Genomic DNA, 21,449 nt, shown 5'->3' on the forward strand with positions numbered 1-21,449 from the left:
TATATAAGAAAGGCGAGCAAAAGAGTTTTAGAGGGGATCAGATAGAAGGGCATAGGATGGCTCCTAGGCGATGTTAGTTTGAGGAGGGAAAACCTCCTCGGCCATGGGCTGAGGAGCTACCCTAAGTTGTAAATTGGGCTTATTACCCTTCAATAAAAAGAAAGTGGTTTGTACTCCGTTGTGAGCCTGTGAGCGTCTAAACTTTCGACCCACTCTCTACAAATGTATTGTTGGGAATCTTCCTAAAACTGAGTCCCTACAGAGTCTATTTCAAAACTATTTTTGTATTAGCTACTCAAAGATTTAACTCAAAAGGTACCTTCTCCAAAAAAAAAAAAAAAAAAAAAAACTTCAAAAGTAATATTAGGAAATCCGTTTAAGATTTTACTTCATCCTTTTCAAAATTTAGAAGAAGGTATTAAGTATTGAAATACTAGGAAAAAAATCTATTATTCAAAGTTATTGTACCCCTGAATAATAACAAAAGAAAAGAAGTGAATCAATTAAAAGAAATGTCAATTTTTAAATAAATAAACAAACATAATTACAAAGGAAAAAACACATATGGATTGAGATCCAAATCTCAACCCTTCATTTAATCTAATGACTCAAAACTTTAGGGTCCGTTTAATAGAGAAGTTTGAACAATATTATTTAAATATTTTTAATATATATATTAGTAAAAAAATATATAAATAATGTTGTTTAAAATGTGAAAATGTGCGTTAGAAATTACTTGCCAGACAGACACGACTGTTTCACCCTTAAAATTTTTCAAAGCCCGCCCACTGTTTCTTACCATTTGAAACCAAACCCCAAAGCACTCACACTCACACTCTCCCTCTTTCTCTGTCTCTGTCTCCAGACTCCAAGTATGAAGCTGTCTCAACTCTCGAGGAGTGAAGGTCTCTCTATCTAATGCGACGCAGCCACGGTCACCGCGGGTCCATCTTTGATTCCTAGGTTGCTTCCGACATCTTACCTGATGGGTCTGAGTTCATCCAGTTTTCTTTTTTATTATACTTTACTCAAAGCTTCCCCATAAGGTATTGGATATTCAAAATAAATTAGAGGTCACATGACCCTTGATAAATGTCCTGCTTGTTCTTTTGTACAAAATGTGTGTAGTTTTGGAAATTCGAAATTTTCATATATTCTGGAATAACCCAAAGGGAAAAATGTTATCATTCATTTGTTGATGCAGGAGCTTCGTTTTATTATTACTTCGGTTCCAACCTTCAACTTATCTGCGGAAATTGCAGCTACTAGAATGTATGTTGCAGATTTTTAATATGCATCATTATCTGAAGTAATATGTTGGAAATTTCTATGGATTGTGGTAATATTTTTTGAGCAGTTGTTTAACTCCGCTGAAGTTATTACCTATTGTTTAAGAAATAACATGACACTTGAAGTTTAAGCTAAAGGAAATCAATGGATAAGATCATCAAAGCTTTTGAAACTCTAAAGCTTGGTTTGCTTTACCTTTACCATTATGTGTCTTACGGACCATTTGGTAAGAGCATCCAATTCATGTTATCAAGCAGTCCTTGTTAAGATGTCTATTTGAGTAAATGGCTGTTTTAGGCAACAACTGCTCTTGTTCTTTCCAAGAGTTTTTAGATAGCTTGCATTTGAGTGTGTGAATTACCATTGTGTGAAAAGTCTTATATTAAGTGTATTCTCTCATTTGATAGAAATTATTTTTGATTATATAGAAATAGAGATAAATTCAATGCCCTTTAGTTTACTGGAACTATTGCTAAAAAGCTAAGGTTGGATGAAGCAAGAGTTTGAGCCTTCTTCCTAACTTAAGTGTCCAACCTTCATTTATCTGCTAGGAGTAGTCCACTTAAGGAAAATTTGTGAGTGATAAAACAGTATTCTAAGACTGGTGATTCTTCTGTATCTTCTTTGTCTTTCCTTTCTTATCTACCTATCCTCTATCTTTGCTATTTCTTTCTCATTTTAATGGCTGGTTGGAGTTTGGAAAACTTCTCTGTCCGGTATCTTGTATGTTACTTTTGCTGTGATTTATTGGTGAAGGCCAAATGAATGAATAATTTCTCCATTTCTCTCTTTCTGAGTCTGTCTTCTGTGTAGTCTTTTGCTGCCTGTCATTTGCAGATTTTTTGCATGCTAGTTCTGGTCAAGCCCCAACCCATCTTTATTTTCCTCTCCTATTGATTGACAGCTATGTTGATTTTTTGAACTTACATGTGATAAACTTAGCCTTTGATTTCCATGTCTCTTATGGCTGATTTTTCATTTTTATTTCCCTCATTTGTGTTGAGATTAGATCAAGTTTTGTGTAAAAATTGTTTGCGATTGAATTAATTTTGCAAGTTTTAGTCACCTGAAATCTGATTGAGTTCCTCCATGTCCTGTTCGGGAATGTCAGCCTGCTAAATTAAATGCTAGGACCTGATTTAGTTACTTTTAGCTGTCTAAAGTAACCTAGAATCAATTCAGGAGTCATAGGGCTGCAGTATTAGAATCAATATAATATTATGGGGTTTTGTGAATGGTAATTCCATGGCAACGTTTATACAGTTGTTTCCTTTTTGTACAACGTTATTTATTTATTTTTTAAATTTAGTTTATTTATTATTGTTAATCTTTAGGCTTCTTTGTGTCCATTGTACATGAAGTTGTCTTTCTTTAATAAAAGTATTTTTACCTACCCCAAAAAAAGGAACAATGGGTATCTTTTAAATTTTGTGCTATGATAAAAGTAGGTGGAACGCTATAACATGTTAACAGTTGAGTGATGCTTTGACTTTGGCCTAAATATATATTGGTCTGAACCATTCAATTGGTTATTCTAAACAAGATTGCAGGATTGAAATCATATTTGCCTGAGGTAGTTTGCCTCATATTCTGTTAGTGCCACTTTGTAAGAGACATTGTTTGGAATTTCATTTAATTTTTGTAATATTACAATAGCAATGGAATTGGATTGCTGAAAGGATTAAAACAGTAATATATTTTAATGGCTGAGTGCGACGACTTCATGCTTACCCAGAAAAAGAAAATTTTAGTGGGTTCATAAATGCATACATGCCCTCTCTTGAAACGTGTAAGAAATGCATATAAATGTAGTTACCTCTAGACTATATAATGCTTCACATTGATGATAAGATATCTGTGTTTGTGTGTGTCTATACAAAAACATATTCTTACAATTCTCATCTTGTTTTAATAGCTTTCAAGTCTCAACTTTAATCATTTTATCTCTTGTTGTATGGTTTGCTTTTGTAATCCTTTCTGAGCTTTCATTATGATACTATTCTTTCTCTTCTCTGAATTTGGAATGCCCTATTGTTTTTCATCCTTCCTTTATTTGCCTTTTCTCCCTAATTAGGAAAATTTAAAATATTGATGAGTATGTCATGTGAGAAGGCACTAATTTTTCTTTTATACTTATCTTTTGTAGTCAACTTGGCATATGGATATTGGCTAAAGGGGAATTTTTTAGCAACTTTAAACTGTTTGGTATGTGCCCTATTTACTATTAATTCAGATTATGCAGTTCTAATTGTACTAAATGTCACTAGCTCTTACATGTTTAGCTCAGTTATACTTAACAAAATTTTGCATATTGAGGCTTATTGTTAGATTAAATGCAAGCCATTCTGAAATTCATTGCCTATTTCAGCATGCTTTTTGTGTTCTTCATAATTGAAAATATATATATATCCTATTGCTGCATTTCATGAACTTTGGAGGACAATGCCATCATAATGCCACTTAGCAAAATAAATTAGGTTATTGTTTGACTGTTTGGCAATGTCTTGGCATACACTAAGAAATAATGAAGTTATAATAGACCTTGTCAAATAGTTGAATAAAGCTCAAGTGATCTCCTGTAATTTTCAAAATTTAGCAAAGGTGAGTGAAGAAATCTTTTTTTTGGATAGGTAATCAGAGATTGTTATTAATGAGAAAAAATGAAAAGTACAAGTTGTTCATGATGATGAACAATAAGAAAAAGATGTAACAAACAGATAGGGAAATCAGAAAGATAATCCAAGGGAAAACATAAACTCTGAAAGAGACGAAGAATCAGTAAAGCCCCAACAACGAGACCACTCAAAAAGACTGTGCTGGCATAAAACCTTTAACTCATCCAATGTCTTCTCCATGTTCTCAAAGGAGTGACGATTTCGTTCCAACCAAACAATCCACATTAAGCACACTAGAATCAAATTCCAAATATTCGAGTTATGCTTCCCAAGCCACTGATGCTAGCAAGATAACAATCCGGCCAGCATAACCCAATGAATACCAAAAGCCTAAAGCATGAAGGACCATAAGGTATTTGTAACAGGACAATGAAGCAGAAGATGGTCTACTAACTTCCCATCACCACAACACATACAACACCGATTTACCAAAGGGCAACCCTTAAACATGAGATTATCTAAAGTGCGAATCCGATCGTGAGTAGCTGTCCACAAGAAGAAAGCCATTCGCTTAGGAATCTTTGGTTTCCAAACACTCTTCCAAGGAAACAAAAAATTCGAAGTACCCTGAATAGCTTGGTAATAAGATCGGGTATCAAACTTACCATCCCTTTTGAGTCGCTAACAAAGAGTATCCCTCCTATCCCCCCAAGGAATACAAGGATGGATAAATTGAAGTAGAGAGTAAGATGTAGCTAGCTCCTAATCTTCAAAAGCTCTATAAAACCTCAAGTCCCTCACTCTAAAAGTACCTTCTTCTGGAGTCCACAAAACCTCAAAGATGCATGCATCCTTGGCAGCTAAACACACATAGAGCTCAGGATAGAGATCTTTTAGGGTATTATCCCCAATCCACCCATCATGCCGGAAGCGGATATGGGTGCCTTCACCCGCTACAAAAGACAAATGCTTAGAAAAACTCTCCCACCCTTCATGAATGCTTCTCCAAAGACCGCATCCGTGAGTCCTCCTACACACTTTCGTACACCACCCCCCTTGACCCTTTCCATGTTTTGTGGAGATAACTCTCTACCAAAGATGGGTAACTTCATGCCCAAAATGCCACAACCATTTCTCTAATAAAGATTGATTAAATGATGCCACACTTCTTATCCCCAAACCACCCAATTTAATAGGTAAACACACCTTTTCCCAAGCCACCAAAGAATATTTGAAACTACTCTTAGAAGACCCCCAAAGGAAATTTTTCTGGATACGTTCCATTCTAGCAGCCACAGCTTTAGGAATAGTGAAGAGAGATAAAAAGTACGTTGGAAGACTTGATAGAGTACTCCTTAGTAATGTGAGTCTATCATTCTTAGATAAATAAAGACACTTCCACCTTGAAAGTTTCTTCTCCATCTTCTCCAAAATAGGATTCTAAATCGAAGCTGTCTTAAAAGAAGTTCCCAACGGCATTCCTAAATATTTCATAGGCAAACTCCCCACTCTACATTGAAGAATACTAGCCAATTCAACTAGATTATTCACCTCCCCAAGAAGGACAATCTCACTTTTCCCAACATTAACCTTCAAACTCGTAAACGCTCGAAAACAAGACATCACCAATCTTATGGATAGCAATTGATCCATAGAGGCATCACAAAATAAGATAGTGTCGTCCGCAAACAACAAATGAGAAATCCACACACCAATAGAATTCACTGCTCTCACATGAAAACCCCGAATAAGGTAATTCTCCTCTGTCTTCTTCAAAATTCTGCTTAAAACCTCCGTTATCAAGAGAAACAAAAGAGGAGATAGTGGGTCTCCTTGTCTCAACCCATGAGAATTTCCAAAAAAAACCTTCAAAGGATCCATTTACCGGGATTGAAAAACGAACAGAAGTAACACAAGCCTTAATCCATCCCTTCCATTTCAACCCAAAACCCATCCGGTCCAACAAATAAAACAAGGCCTCCCAGTAAACATGGTCATATGCTTTTTCAATATCAAGCTTGCAAACCACCCTTGGTAATCGGCTTTTCAGCCTACTATCCAGACACTCGTTTGCAATAAGCACTGAATCCAGAATCTGCCTTCCACCAACAAATGAATTTTGAGTCTCAGAGATGAGATTATCCAAAACCGCCCTCAACCTGTTCGCCAACACCTTGGACAACAACTTGTACACACTGCCCACCAAACTGATGGGGCGGAAGTCCTTAATGTTAACAACATTACACTTCTTAGGGATTAAAGTGAGAAATGAAGCATTCAAAGACCGTTCAAACATAGAGTGCCGATGAAAATAATCATAAAAATTCATGACATCCTTTTCCACAACACTCCAACAATTATGAAAGAAAGCCATGGTGAAACCATCAGGACTAGGGGCTTTATCACCCTCCATCTCCCTTAAGACTTGGATAACTTCCTCCTTCGTGAACTCCTTCTCTAAGGACAGCTTCTCCTTCTCTACAAGACAAGCAAAATCTAATCCATCCATAGTAGGGCGCCCAATTCAGTTTCCTCATACAGCCCTTGATAGAAGAGAACTAACTAAGTGCATGAACAGTAGCCGAAATTTTGACTTTTCAGCACATCAGTGGGTCTCGTTTATTGTTCACGAGACCCACAAACTTTACTTTTCAGAAACTTTTTTTTATTAAAAATGGGTCTCACGACATTATTCACATATTTAAAAATTATTTTGCTATAGTGTTTTTAGTTTTCAATTTTTAGCTGTATCCAAACAAACCCTAAGAGCGCACCTCTGTCTCATCCTCATAAAAAACACCATCCACCTCAATCCTCTTAATTTGATTAGCATTTCTATGAGAGTTTGCTAATTTATGAAAGAAACAAGTATTATTATCTCCCTCCTTCACATACAAAGCTTGAGATTTTTGTCTCTAGGAAATTTCCTCAAGGGAAGTCAATTGTTCTATGTCTCCTTTGAGTTGAATATGACGGAGTTGATCCTCATTCGAAAGCCCCAGCAACTCTTCTNGGGGGGGGGGTGTTGGGGGGGTGGGGTTAAGGGGTTTTATATACTTATGCTCCTAAAGTACCTCTCACACCTTCATTTTGACAAATGACTAGAGTCTTGGAGGAGCATACAACAATGTATTTATATTCTTTAAAGTGCTGTCTGTTTTGCCCACCAGCTCCCTCCCCTCTGTTTACCTATAAAAAAAAAGGTGCTTTCCGTTTAGCCAATATGCTCTAGCTAAATTTTAGCTCTCTCTTCCCTTTTTAAAAAGGAGTGTGCACCTTGATGAGTAGCACATGCAACCTTTGAATTAGTCTTCATCCTTAGTTTAAAATTTAAACTTTGGTTGAAATTTGAAATTTCAGTTAATTGATGAAATTTCTGAAGTTTAGCAAAGAATGTTGTTCACAATTCTTGCTAGGTAGGTACAGTTTGTCATCTCTGCCGCTATTTTATACATTAGGTGAATATTTGATTTGTAAATAAGCTCTAGGACATGCTTTTGTACAATAGTAAGCGTGAATCGACGTAATTCTGTTATTTGCTACAAAATATTTATTTTTTTCATATTAAAATTCATGCATATTGTGTCCAATAAGCTTTGTCTCAAATGACATCTCCCACCACACCAAATAGGTTGAGAGTGATGTTGTGGATTCAAAACTCACTGGGTGTGCGTATAGCTTACTAATAAAAAAAAAATATATGAATGTTGTGGAAGGTTTCTCTATATTTATTTTCTTGTTTTCTATCCATCTCTTTATTTTTTTTATGATTTGGCTTATTTAATTGAACATTAACTAAGCAATTATATATATAGTGGTGGAGCCAGGATTTCAGTTCCAAGGGTAAGATTAAAAGACAACATTGAAAATAAGCCTAAAGAATATTAATCAATATTTATAAATATATAAATAAATAAACAATTGTAAACAACCGTAACAGTTATACAAAATCTAATATAAACATATACCATTATGAGACATTTCCTCCACTACTATTGTTCGCCGCTGCCAGCCTGTGTGTTTTGGATTCAACTTGTCGGCCTTTCACAAATGATTTGGAGGCTTTATGTTCAATCCCAGATAGATTCTTTGGGGGCAGTCTCCGGAGGAGCAGTAGCCTTCCTCAAGTGAAATCCAAAGCCTCTCCAACCACTACCCAATTTTCCTTCCAGTACCACTGTGAAACCTTTCCAACGGCCATGTAAAAGTTCTGAAATCATAAGATAAGAGCCATGTGCATTGGAACCCAATTGTAGAATAAAAACTGTCCCTCCATCTCTGACGGTTCGCGCAAAATGTCCAGGAGACTCAGTGGAAATAAAGTCCTCCATCATAGATAACAATCTCTTTGCCCATGAACACTGATCATAATGAATCTCTGCCTCTCTCATAAATACGTAATAAGTAAAAAGTACCCCCTTCAACAGAAAATTTGAATGATTTTGACTCAACGAAGAAAAAGATAGGACCCACCCATGACAAAGTATCAAAAGAAACAAAAAAAAAAAAAAAAGAAGAAAAAGAAATTTTATGGCTAATTTGACACGGTTGTCTTTACTTGTAATTAGTGTGTTTTACATAATCCTATAATTTTTCTTATGCATTTTCACTGCTTCCATGATGTTTCTGAAACAATTTTGAAACATTTCTGTTTCTGGGCTACTAAACAGTGCACTGAAATTTTGTTCTCTGGATAGCAATTCAGTCTTATGTCTCAATTTTGTTTTTCACTACCATTCATGGATGTCCTATTTTGGAAGGTTGATGTACAGGATTCTGTCATTTTACTTAACTTCCCTTTCTTATATTATGCACGAAAATATCTCCCCTTTCATTACAAATTTTTGAGAAACTGCAACTTACTGAGGGTGTTTTTGAAAACTTATATTTTTAAACTTGAATTTTAATGTGTGAGTTTCATTTCTGAAGGTGGACAAACAATTTGGGTAAAAGATGAAGTTTCTCCACTTGTGCTCATTTTCTATTTTGTAGTCTAGGGTGCACCATCATAATGTTCATGGCTTCCTACGACAATTATTCAAGTGGTCATGCTTTGAAAGATTTTCACCAGATTGGTATGTTCTCTCTCTCTCTCTCTCTCTCTCTCTCTCTCTCTAAAATTAACATAATTATGGGCTTGGAGTTGCACTTTTGTTTTGATAAGGAATCAACTAATTAGCACCAAAAGGAATGCAGCTGAGGTACACAGGAATTATACTAAAAAATGAGCAGGTTAAAGAGACAGCTAGGATTACCTCTTGCAATACAGAACATCTCTTATAAAAATAAAATAAAATACAGAGCATCTAAAAACTTATGGAAAGAAATAAGAGAGAACACCAACCTGGAAAAGTAACCATAAATAAATTTAGTAGAAGTGCATAAAATGCACATAAAAATGCCTTACATGAAACTCACATTGCTTGAGTTGGAATAACAATCCTTGCATAAAAACACAAGGTGCATTTCTTGGCTCATATGTTTGGCCATCCCAAATTGGGTGCTAATATGTACAAATATTGTTTGATTATCGGATCTGTGAAACCACGGATCTGATAACAACTAACAAGTATGACATGTACTCTTGTTTGAGATTCAGGCTTTATAATCTGTTTGATAAGTTTCTTGAGCGAAAAGATTTGGGATGTTTTCTATATTCCCTCAGAATAAAAGAGAAGAATAGATTATGCTTTTCTGGAAAAATTTTGAGCATTGATTTTTTTGGTAGGTCATCTTCCAAACAATACAAATGAGCAGTAAGTTCATATTGACCCCTTTTCATCCATGAATGGAATCCCTCACTTCTGTGAAACTGAGTATCCCTGGAGGTATATCTGATTATTGCTTATTGTAGACTAATTATAACTTTTGACTGTAGTTGTCTATTTCTTCTTTTATTTAAAAATGCTGATATTTTGGGAACCAATGATAATTCCATGGATGCAGCACTTAGATGGTGCGTGGTGACCTTTTGAGTGACTATATTCTTAATCATTGCCTTGCCACAAACAAAATGATACTTTTTTAAGATGAGATTTTTTACCTATTTAAACATCCATTCAGTAAGGGGCTGAGATAACTCTCCTGTATAATACTATAATTTTATCATAATCAGTTTATTTTGGCCTTTAACAAAATGGTCCTAGGAAAAATAAGCATTGTGCTGGAGTCTTTTTTTTTTTTTTTTTTGAAATTAAACACATCTTTAGACCATTTGATAATGAACAAGGATGGTGAAACATTTCAGTGTTTAATTCTGAGTTTGTTGATATTTTCTTGTTAATCATCATTTTTTGTCCATTCACTCTTTTTGTATGAAATGGCTTTCCTTTAGGAAGATGGAAATTAGCTTCCCATGATACAAGATTCTTCCTTACAGTACTACGTCTAGATTGGTATTTTGTGGGGTTTGTGCAGCTTAATGATTCATTGTTTGTGGAAATTGAAATTGGGCAGTCGGTGGTTGTGGATGATTCTGATGGGCCTTTCACTGTCAAGGCTTTTGATGCCAACCACTGCCCTGGTAATTTATTCTTCTTCTTTATAGGTTTTGATTGACTCTGTATTGTATTTGTTGTTTAATTGGTTTGCTCATATGGCTTTTGTGGAAATTGCAAAATTTTGTTCTTATTGTTGGATATTTTATATTAAATGTATATGAGTTTGATTTTATCTTGGTTTTGAATTGTTATTAGGGTTCTTTTTTTACGGCTTCTTAGTGATAGGATTAGTTTAAATACGATCTTATAATGATATTTGGTATTTAATATTTATGGCTGAATAGAGATTGGAGTGGATGTTACCCTTTGAATTAGAAAGGGATGAATTAACAGGTGAAGTAGATATGTAGTTTCAAGTTATTTTGGAGAGAAATTTAAGTTAATGGCATGAAACCATGTTTAATAAAAAGTCTATAACTTCAATAAAAATAAGTACTTCAGAAGGAGTCAGAAGAAGCCAATCTCCTTTTTCTGTGTGTGCATGCAACTACTTTTGTTTTTTGGGAGTGGGGAGGATGTTACTCTATTTTATTATGAATGAGTTCAGGCATTGTGAACCAAATTTATGTTCCGTGATCTAGCTAAATACAGATTTGAGGTCCCCACTGGAAGCAGAAGAATAAACAGCATGTTCATCTGTAACAACATATCCATGGTCTCAGGTGATGAAGATGTACCACTAAATTGTACCCTTAACTGTTTTGCTAGTTCCATTCCTTGAATTAGTTCACTAATCAGTGTCTTTTGCTCCCAGCTCCAACCATTCTCCATCTTTTATAATGCTGTCAATAGGGACTACAAGGACAAGCAATAGTCTATACAGTGTGGAAGTGATCTGCTAGCACATTTGATTTCTGAGTAAGCTTATTGGTAAGTGTTTTGCTAGTTGATACCAGAAACAATGACTAGCATGCTTCTAGATTGGATATGTGTTGTCAATAAGCAAAAGCTTTACACTAAAGTAGAAGCCAGAGGAACATGGAAGATCCAAATGGTGAAAGGTAAGAGTGGCATAAAGAGTAGCTTTGTTTGATGCTGTATGCTGAGAGAGCAGAGAGAGAAGCTCTAAGTTATTGCATTTGAAGGAGTCAGTGAAGACCTTGCATTTATAGGAAGCACTTTTGGGTTGAGAAAAATATTTAACTGTCTTATCAAAGGCTAAAAGCATTCTCTATGGACTTTGATTCTAGTTGTGATTTAATTTAGTATATGAGAAAACATGCGGTCAGGAGCTGGCGTAAAAGGCCAGATTTACGCCACCAATCAGTGTTTGCCATGTCATACATTTAATGAAAGACCCATACACCCTATCACACACAATTATATTTCTCACACACGTATCAGAGAGCAGACTCTATCAAACACGCTTAGACCTATTCCATCTACTCCTCTGCTCTTACTACCGGACCAGAGCTCCACCCTGCTGCTGGCACCGCTGCACTTGTCGTTCTGGAGCTGGTGCCACTGCACCTAACCTCAAGGTTTGTTCTGATTTCTGTTTATTGTTTGATTAGTTATTTCCCCAAACTTTGGGTTTTGAAATTTTGATGAGTTTGGGTTATTTTTTGGATATCAATTGGTTCATATTGGTATGAGTTTTGTTGATTTAGTATGGATTTTGCTTCTTTTTGTAATATTTTCATGGGTTTTGATTGGATTTTTAAGTCTTAGGTTTAAACCTTAAAAAATTTGACTGTACCAAATGAGTTTGCTGGCAAAGAGAGTGCTGTTTTATGTAATTCTGAGCCTTAATGACAGAATTTGCTATTATCTGCTACCTTAAATGAAAAAGTAAATCATCTTGCCAAACTTAGTTTAGAGAATCCTGTTATGACTGGCCTTGATGACAAGAAGATACAGCTTGGTTTATCATCTGAAGATTTTGGATCTTTGGGATTTGATGTGAATGATGAATTAGAACAGCCTGATAAATTGACGAGCTCTCCCATCATAGATTTTAGGGTTCCATCTCAATTAGTTCAGAGATATGTGAAAGGTTTATGCTGATATAAAGCTTGATTTTGTGAATCTTTAAGTGGCACTCTGTATCTTGCATCGGCTTCACATGAGAAGTACCCTGGGAAGCCTCAAGACTTTAAAATATATTCTAATAGCACATTTCATATCCCTGTTAACGATGCTCACTAGGTAAACAATCCTATGTTTGATGTTTTCTAATGGCATTAGAAGATGCTATCTAATGATGTAATTCAGAAGGGCAATGTGGGCTTCAAAGAACAACTTAGAGGATGTTCTAAATCCATCTAGAATTTCAATTATTCTATAACTGCTTATATATGGCTTACACACACTTCTCATCATTGACCTATTCCAGCAAGCATGAATTAATGATCAATCTTTTTTGACAAATTTTACTTCTTTTCCTAGGCTGAAGTCCGTGGAATCCAGCAGGATGGCTTACACCTCCAAGCAAGAAGTCAGAAGTATGGCAAGGTTTGTCTTCTTCATAGTTTATAAACTTCTACATTCAGATGTAGAACGTGAAGAAGGAAATAATTGTTGACTAGCTTGTTTTACATAGAAGAAGCAAGAGCAGTTGGAACTCACAAAAAGGTTCCAGATAGGTTCCTTCTATTAAATATCTTAATAGTTGAAATTTGTAGTGCAAGGAAATAAATATTTTGTTTTATAAGATACAGTTTCCTAAATTTTAAAAAGCAAGTGCATTCGGCGTTCCATCCCTCACTCTTATTTCTGGAGCTAGAGTTTTTACTTCTAGAGCAACTCTAGGTGTGCGATGCATCAATTCACTCACATGATGAATTGAAGCAGCTAAAGGTTCTCCAGCAGTATTTTTTTTTTTTTTTCAATCTAAATAACTCCTAGCATCTTTTTCATTGTTGTGTCTGTGGTTGGTTCAGTTTCATAGCCTTTTATCTGTTAATGATCGTAATTTTTTCATGACAGCTTCAGAGGGGTCAATTGCTCACAGTTCCTCCTTATCTAGTGAGGAGACGCAAGCAACATTTCCACCATCTAGAACTGTGCAGAGTTGACTTAATACTCGGATGTAATGGATTCATTTGCGTTGGTGAACATGTTGAAGCCAAAGATGATATGGTAGAGGATCAAGCAAGCAAACTTGAGCAACAGAATATTAAATATAATAAAAATTCCATTAGTCTTGAAGAGCAAGAACAAACATACACTCTGATAGAGACAAGGCAGAGCACATGTAGGATTGCAAATGCTGTCCGGGTATTATCTATTTTAGGCTTCAATATAGCCATCGAAGTGATCATGGATACCATGAACCTGAGTAGCTCTCTGAATCTTGATATACATGAGATGCTTGATTCAGAGTTGTGTGTTATGTGCTAAGTACTAACTGTTCAGAGAAGCATCAACCTTCATATCCTCTCTTTTTATTGTCTTGATTTTTTTGGGTTTTAGCCCTCTTTGTGTTTGGTTTTACCATGAATATTAGGGAGCGTTTTTTTTTTTTTTTTTGTCAATTGTAAAGGACAATTATGTACTGTGAGCAGAATTGCATTAATGCTTTTTTATTATTATTTATTTTTTAATTATTTTTAAGAAACCACTCTTGATGATTTTCGCTTCAAAGAAATATAGATATGATAGATCTGAATCTTTACGCTTCAGAATAATTGTCCCATACGATACGTTTTAAAACTAGCATTTTTTTCTCTTCTCATAATAACGTAAACAAGGACACAGAATTTCTCGTTGCATTACATCGAATAGTTCCCAAAGGTAGAAAGGTAAACAAAAAAATATTGTTAATAATTCTAATATCTATCATACACCAATGTAGAATCTAGAATCTAGAATGTAAACTCTGAACATTACATCAAAAATAACTTAAACTTCTATTGTCTATTTTCTGCTGAATATTGAAGTATAATTTATTTTTAGCAAATGAAAGGCTAATTTGGTGTGTTAGCACTATGCACAAGTCATTGCTTAAAAACTACAATTCATCTTTAGGAGGTGATTGGAAGCAGTGTTCATCCCAATAGTACGGGTACTTCAATTTTGCTGCAGTGTGAGGCATGGACCAATCCTCGTATATAAACTTGAAAGCAAGTGCCAGAGTGCAAATTTTCTCTTAGAAGATCACAATTAAAAAGGAAAGAAAGAACCAAGAATGAGACAGAAAGCCATCTAAATTTTGTAAACAAGCAGGTTCTTTGCAAAACAGAGAACTTTCAAAGTAGTGCTTTATAAAAAATAAACACATGCAAATACGTACATACATGTTATGCATGAATTTAAGGGTGGAAAATGTATGTACATAGGCATGAAATTTGTGGATTTAAGTATTCATATGCTTGAGAAACTTGTATCCATCCCTCTAATTTCATACAGGTTCTAATTTAATGCTTTTATTATCTTTTAACTGATAAGTAACACACACTCCCAACCCACCACATTACCCATCATCTTGTACTTTGTATCTACAGGGTGTCATTTGAGCTAAAACTTATTGAAAACATTATGTTACTAAAAAAACGTAGATTTAATGCAGGAACCATAAGAAGTTTTGTAGATTGTCCCAATACCATCATATTGGTCACAATTAAATGACCCTAGTTCAAATAATTTTCAAAGCTGATATTTTTTCAGTATTCAGCATTCTAGAGAAACTAGTTACTTGTATCCTCCCCCAAGATTTAAAATGGTTTCCAACATGTGACTTGTATCATTCAGATGATAATACAGACTGTATCTTCTTGTCATTAAGGCCAATCATAACAGGATTCTCTAAACTAAGTTTGACAAGATGATTTACTTTTTCATTTAAGGTAGCAGATAATAGCAAATTCTGTCATTAAGGGCTCATAATTACATGAAACGACACTCTCTTTGCTAGCAGACTCATTTGGTACAATAAAATATTTTTAGGTTTAAACCTACCACCTAAGACTGAGGTGCATCATGGGAAAACTTTTGTTACAAACTTAATCTTTTTATTTTTGGTAATCAAATCTTATTTTCTTCCACAATTTATTGTAGATGTGTTAAGCCAATACTGGTTGTGTGCTACTAGATTTATGGCACTCCAATATACAATGCAAGATGGTACATGACATTGTTTATCACTGCTCAGATTGATTTTCAATGAAGATTCTTAAATTCCAATTTGTAAATGATATGTTTCCTGCGTGTTTGTTCTAGGAATGGGTAATGGGTAATGGGAGAAGCTTAGAAAACCAAAAAAAATATTATTAAATTCATTTGTTTTTAAGTTTACCTACATGGTTTCTAAAATCTTAAGAAAAGTAAGAAGTCAAGAGTTGGATTTGAGAGTGGACCAAAGAATTTATGTGCTGCTTAATGCTTTTATGCATCATATTGTTGGCATGTACGCCACATCAAACCGATTTTACTAGCTCTAATGATCCCTCGTCTGTCTTTACGTATTTTTTGGAAGTTAATAAAAAAAAAATGTTTGAATTTTTACTAGTTTTTTTTTTTTTTTTTTTTTTTTTTTTTTTTTCATTTTAAGTTTTGCCAAACATTGAAAAATATTTTACATAAAATTTTCATTTACACTGCCAAGCATGGTAAAATGAAAATATTTTCTTTTAAATATTTTACCTTTGCAAGATGTTATTTTTCTAAATAGTTTTAGAATTGTTAGTTTTCTAAATAGTTTCAAAAATATGCTAGATTCTTAAATATTTTCGGAAACATGCTAACTAACAATATTGTTATAAAAATGTGTTCAATTAAAAAAAAATCAGTTTTAAAACAAAACCCTTCGTACATGCTTTCAGGTTTCGGTCTCCTGGATTCGCGGCGGCGAAAAGAAAGGAAGAGAAAAAAAAGGTATCTTTGCATTTTCATGCAACAACGTACCCTTCTTCCCTCTTCATCACTCTTCACTCTCAATCCCAAAAATGTCAATCCTACCCAACACCTCCCCTTCTTTCACTGATGGACCAATCGGGTCTCCGACAACAACTGCCATCCCACACATTCGCATTGATCCTTCTCACAAGGAGGGCACCTTGAGCACCCTGGCCATCATCTTCCTGTTGCTCTTGGTCATCCTCACCGTCGTTCTGGCCATTGTCATCGTCTTCCTCTGCTTGCTCAAGAAGAAGCTTAATGGGGGAGCTACAGGCCCACCACCACCACCACCTGGGGATGAGGAGGCGCCAGAAGTACTGGACGTTGCAGTCAGCGAAGTCGAGAGCGAGGAGTTGGAGGTGGAGGCGGTTGGAGCGGGAGCCCTTGAGGTTGAGGGAGTTCAGGCTGTTGTGTAGTTCTTTTTTTTTTTCCTCCTAGTTAGCTCGGTATGTAATAGTAGTACGCCTGTTTGTGTTTGATTATGTAATGGCTGCCCTATATATATATATATATACATACATATGAGGAGTTTTTATAAGCTAGCATTGTTACATAATATAGCTTTTCAGGTTTGTCTCAGTTTGATTTAATTAGTGATTGGGTTTCCTCATGCTTGATGATTTGCTTGGGTTTTCTTTTTTTGTCCTTGCTAAAAATGATTTCTTGTGTAATGTTTTTGAATTTTTTTGTTCTTTCCTTAATTTCTTGTTTTTGTCCAGCATAGAAGCTTTAAACATTTGAGCTTGTTGTGAATTAAGCTTGAATTTGCAGATGGGTATTTGCTGGTGGATAATATGTTTGCTTGTTGTGGTTCGTTTTAAAGATATATAATCTGTGGCTTTGATAGATGAACTTGAGGGAAAATTTTTGCTTTGCTTGAGTTGTTACCAATCGTACTTAACAAGTTTAGCCCAAATTATAAGTAATCAATTTAGATTTTTATACGTTAAGGCCTCCCCAAATATTCTAGGTTTTTGGTTCAAAAGAATGTTTGAAAATTTGGCGATACTAGAATGTAACCCAAATATTATGGGTTTTTGGTTAAAAGAATGTTTAAAAATTTGGTGATACTAGAGTGTAACTGAATTTGGTGATACAATAGCTCCAAACAAGAGTGGTCTTTGGTTGTAATTGGAACTTTTTCATGGTAGAACTTGTTTAGTTGTTATGAGCATTCCATAATGTATTGAAGCAATATCTTGCTATTAATAGGCTAATTTTCAGTATTAGTGAAAGCGAAATACTGAATTTTATTCTCTAATTTTGATACTAAAGTAGTTTCATTGTTCATTTGCAAAAAATTTTACCAAGATTTAGAGTACAAACCAAGAAGGATGTGATAATGCTTGGTTACTAAACATTTAACTAAACATAGGTGCATCTCATTGTTTTTACAAAGTTGTTTAACTGTACTGTCTGCAACTTTATTTGAGGCACTTTAAAAAAAAAAAAAAAAAAAAAAAAGACCTTCCAGTTTACGAAAGATTATAAAAAAATACCTTACAAAACATGACTAAATAGAAGGTGGCCAGTACTAGCATAGACCTGTTTGATTTAAAAGCACAGACCAACCAAATTTTTGGGCTTTGATTGGCAAGGAACACAACAAATAGCCATCTCACTGTTACAAGAATCTAAGCAAATTGCGGCAAACTGATGACTAGGACTGATATTGGGTTGGGTTGGATTGGGTTATTGTGACCTGAAACTTGACCTGATAGAAATTGGGTTTGGCTGCCCTTCACCCGACCTGACCAAAAAATCAAGTCTATAACGGGCCGGTTTTCCGGGTCTCGGGTTGGGCACTTTTTATTTTATTTTTATTTTTAGATATATATTGCTAGCTGTTCATATATTCCTTCACCAATCTCTTCAAGAAGCACAATTTCATAACAGAACCATCATTCACATCTTCAAAGAAAACCCAAATCATCCAATATTGTCAAAAAAACTCAATAATAAAACAACCTGAATTCATTAACCCAAATCATCCAATATTGTCAAGAAAATCAATAATAAAAACCTGGATTCTAATAATAAAACAACCTAAATTCATCAACCTTTTCATAGGTCTAAAGAAGCAAAAGAAAAACCCAAATCATTACAAAGTATATTAGTTATGGCTCTATCCACAGCATAAAAACCCAAATCATTACAAAGTATAACCAATGATGATGCGTTGCTAACCAAACATCACCAAAGGGGCCCCGCCCAATCCTGTGCTTAAGTTTCAATGAGGAAGGATCAATCCATCGATCAGTCTGAGTTGGTGTAGCTTTGACAGTTCTGAGGTGGTCAGGGTCTCCTTCAAAGAGTTCATACTCAAAAAGACTGCTGGCTTTTCTGTTCCAATATGTTCTGTCATTTTTGTTCCGCAGAAATAAAATGGGTATTAAAGGAGCATGTAACCAATATATTGGAATCCTTATTAAGCTGTCAGCAGTAGAACCTAACCCAACATTTGAATCCTAAGGCATTATAAAAATAATAATAAATAAATCAGGATCAGTAAGGCATAGAGAGGTCAGAATCTATATATGTCACCATAGGGAAATCAGAATTATAATTCACAATATAGATCACAGTTACAACCACCATATCCAATGGAAAAATACATACGGTGGAAATTAATAGTGGTCTAGATTTTAATGCCATCATCAACAAACATTCTTAAGACCAATTCAATTATTGCAGACTTTGAAACCAACTTTCAACAGGCTTCAGTCTTATAATTACAAATTTAATCACCATGAATTTTTTGTTGAACACAGAACATTTGGAGAAAACCCCAGTAAAGCTAAACCATTTCACTAAGCTTCCCCCTTTTCTTTTAAATTGTTTGGATTACATCCACCCCATTAAGGCATGTGCTAATGAAACCTTACCCATGCCTGGGTAGGTATTTTCACTGACAGTCAAAGTCATATAATCAGAGAATTCATCTTGCACAAACATGCTTCATAGCAAAGTTTAGTAAAAACAGTAGTAGCTTCCATCAATATTTACTAGCCTTATACAAATACAATGTCAATTTCAGCAGCTTCAAAGCCTCAATAAAATAAATAAATTAAGATCATTAGTTAAACAAAAGCCTTGTCTTCTAGTCACCCCAATAAGAAAATCAAAAAAAAAAAGTCCTTTAATTTTTCTTGTTAAACATGCATCAAAGAAGTGGACCAATAACCAATCAGCCCAGATCTCTGAACAAAGAGTAACATACTTACAGATCCAAAGATTTATATTACCATATACCAATAAACATGCATAACAACATGATGATAAACCATGTGAGTTTTCTTTAACAAAAACCAAAACCAACATCAAATATTAACAACAAAACACTCTGTTTTTTCACAAAAACTTTAAAGTACCTCAGGCCTTAACCATCTGTTGGCGGTGGCGGATGCCATGAAAAGTAGTAGGAGAAATAAGAGAAGAAACCAACCAAGAAAAAAGGAACCCTTCTCCAAGAAAACTTGGAGAGAAAGAATATTAGTGAGAAACAAATACGGAAGCAGAACTAATAAGGAAATGATTTGCACCAGCTAGATATCTGCTATAGATATATATATATATATATTTATATTTATATTTATATATGCTAAGCTTTACGCTATTTTGGGAGTTTGGTTTTTAATTCAAAAAGTTCCGAGAATATAGACAGCCAGACCAGAACTCAACTCAGTTGGTGCGTGCGTGTTTTGCTTGCGTTTACGTAAAACGGAATGGTCAGTGGTCAATAATGACGGAATGTCTAGCGAATTCGCGGTTGGGACTCCATTGGCGTAACTATATAATAACGTATTGTCAATATAGTTGTGTGCTGACCAAAAGATATGTGGCGGATACTAATTAATTTGTTTAGATTTATAATCTACCTCAAAATTTTGAGATTAAAGCTTGTTATTTTTGTTGCTAACCAAAAACCGGTGTTATTTATTTATGTTTTTTTGGCTAAATACAGATAAGGTGAACAATAAATAAAACCTGAAAAGAAAGTAAACTTTTGATACACTGAATGGAGACTATAATAGGGATAGTATTTTTTTTTTTTTAAATGAGAATACAATATGTTGTATAGAATAATTATTCATATTCATAGCATTTTTTTTATTTTTTGATAGGAATATTCATAGTTGTTATATATGGAAAGTTTGTAAAAGATTATGCATATGCATAGCTATTACACATTAATAAACATTCCACTATCGGATCTATTACATATATCAAACATTCCCAAACTTCATAAGTATTTTTTAGAGCATGTTTAGTAGACTATAATACTAAATAATATAAGACATTGTAATATAATAGTTATTCTTATATTATTTTTTTTTAGAAGACTTGTGATTTAGTTATTTTGTAGTTCTTTTTTAAAAAAAAAAATTATTCTATAGTTTGGTTTTTTTTATTACAAAAAATAATCAAAAATTTTCTTATAAAAAAAAAACTTATTCTATAAGTTATAAATAGTTATTCTCTAAAAAAATTCAATTAAAAAAAATTATTCTCTAAAATAAGGAATAATTATTCCCCTCTAAAATAAATGTAATATTTATTGCTTAGTAAGAGTAATAAATTCTAAAGTTAATATATTTCTACATATATGAACTTTCTATTTGTACATAACAATTATAAAAATAAAAAATTATCAAAAGAAAATAACCTCCCTCTCTCAAATTTATAAAAACATAGATTTAATTATAATAACTTTGACTCTCAGTAATAAAATTTACAATACTATTTAGGTGTGCGTGTGTGTTTGTTTGTTTCTAAAATAAATAAATAAAAAGAAGGTGCGTGTTAGACTTTTGGCGTGTCCCCCTGTAAATATTAGTAGGCAAGACATGCTTTAGGACTTTGAATTTTGGTTGAGAGAAAGAGGGGAAATAAAATACGAAATCAAACAAGACCCACGAGATTGACAGCCTTTATATAACTAGCTGTACGGTAACCTCATGCAATTAAAAAAGTCTAAAATTAATTTTTAATTCTTTACCAATTTTATATATAAAATAATTATTATTAAGAGAAAATTGCAAAAGGAGTAAAAGACACTGGAACCGGATCACATTCAAACTCATCCCTTTGAAACTAATTAATAAAAGTCCCTAACTTTTGCTTTTGTGTGCTCACTACGTGATAACATTTTATTAACATAATTATTTTTTTAGAAGTACTTAAATTTCAATTAATTTTTTCTTTA

General features: G+C 34.1%; 1 protein-coding gene across 7 annotated transcripts; it reads left to right on the forward strand.

The window, feature by feature from the left end:
• Nucleotides 1-790: 790 nt before the first annotated feature.
• On the forward strand, nt 791-13,964 carry LOC112012702 (exosome complex component RRP4 homolog). 7 transcript variants are annotated; one of them, XM_065761910.1, is made up of 10 exons: nt 791-1,046; nt 1,205-1,272; nt 3,437-3,495; nt 8,898-8,980; nt 9,634-9,733; nt 10,362-10,428; nt 10,987-11,067; nt 11,160-11,886; nt 12,794-12,859; nt 13,334-13,964. In XM_065761910.1, the coding sequence occupies exons 8-10, from the start codon at nt 11,695-11,697 to the stop codon at nt 13,745-13,747; spliced, it is 672 nt and encodes a 223-aa protein (XP_065617982.1). In that variant the 5' UTR covers nt 791-1,046; nt 1,205-1,272; nt 3,437-3,495; nt 8,898-8,980; nt 9,634-9,733; nt 10,362-10,428; nt 10,987-11,067; nt 11,160-11,694; the 3' UTR covers nt 13,748-13,964. The 7 variants fall into 7 exon arrangements, with proteins under 7 accessions (XP_065617982.1, XP_065617989.1, XP_065617984.1 ...); XM_065761917.1 differs by having other exon boundaries at nt 10,997-11,067; XM_065761912.1 differs by having other exon boundaries at nt 8,903-8,980.
• The last annotated feature ends 7,485 nt before the right edge of the window (nt 13,965-21,449 follow it).

This window comes from Quercus suber, unplaced genomic scaffold (assembly GCF_002906115.3).
Source record: "Quercus suber isolate HL8 unplaced genomic scaffold, Cork oak 2.0 scaffold_434, whole genome shotgun sequence".
Classification (NCBI taxonomy): Eukaryota; Viridiplantae; Streptophyta; class Magnoliopsida; order Fagales; family Fagaceae; genus Quercus; species Quercus suber.

Excerpts from the sequence above, each read along its gene's own strand:
- LOC112012702 (XM_065761910.1), top strand. The coding sequence starts at position 11,695 with ATGAAAGACCCATACACCCTATCACACACAATTATATTTCTCACACAC. Across the intron at positions 11,887-12,793 it reads CCACTGCACCTAACCTCAAG|GCTGAAGTCCGTGGAATCCA; the intron begins GTTTGTTCTGAT and ends TTCTTTTCCTAG. Across the intron at positions 12,860-13,333 it reads GAAGTCAGAAGTATGGCAAG|CTTCAGAGGGGTCAATTGCT; the intron begins GTTTGTCTTCTT and ends TTTTCATGACAG.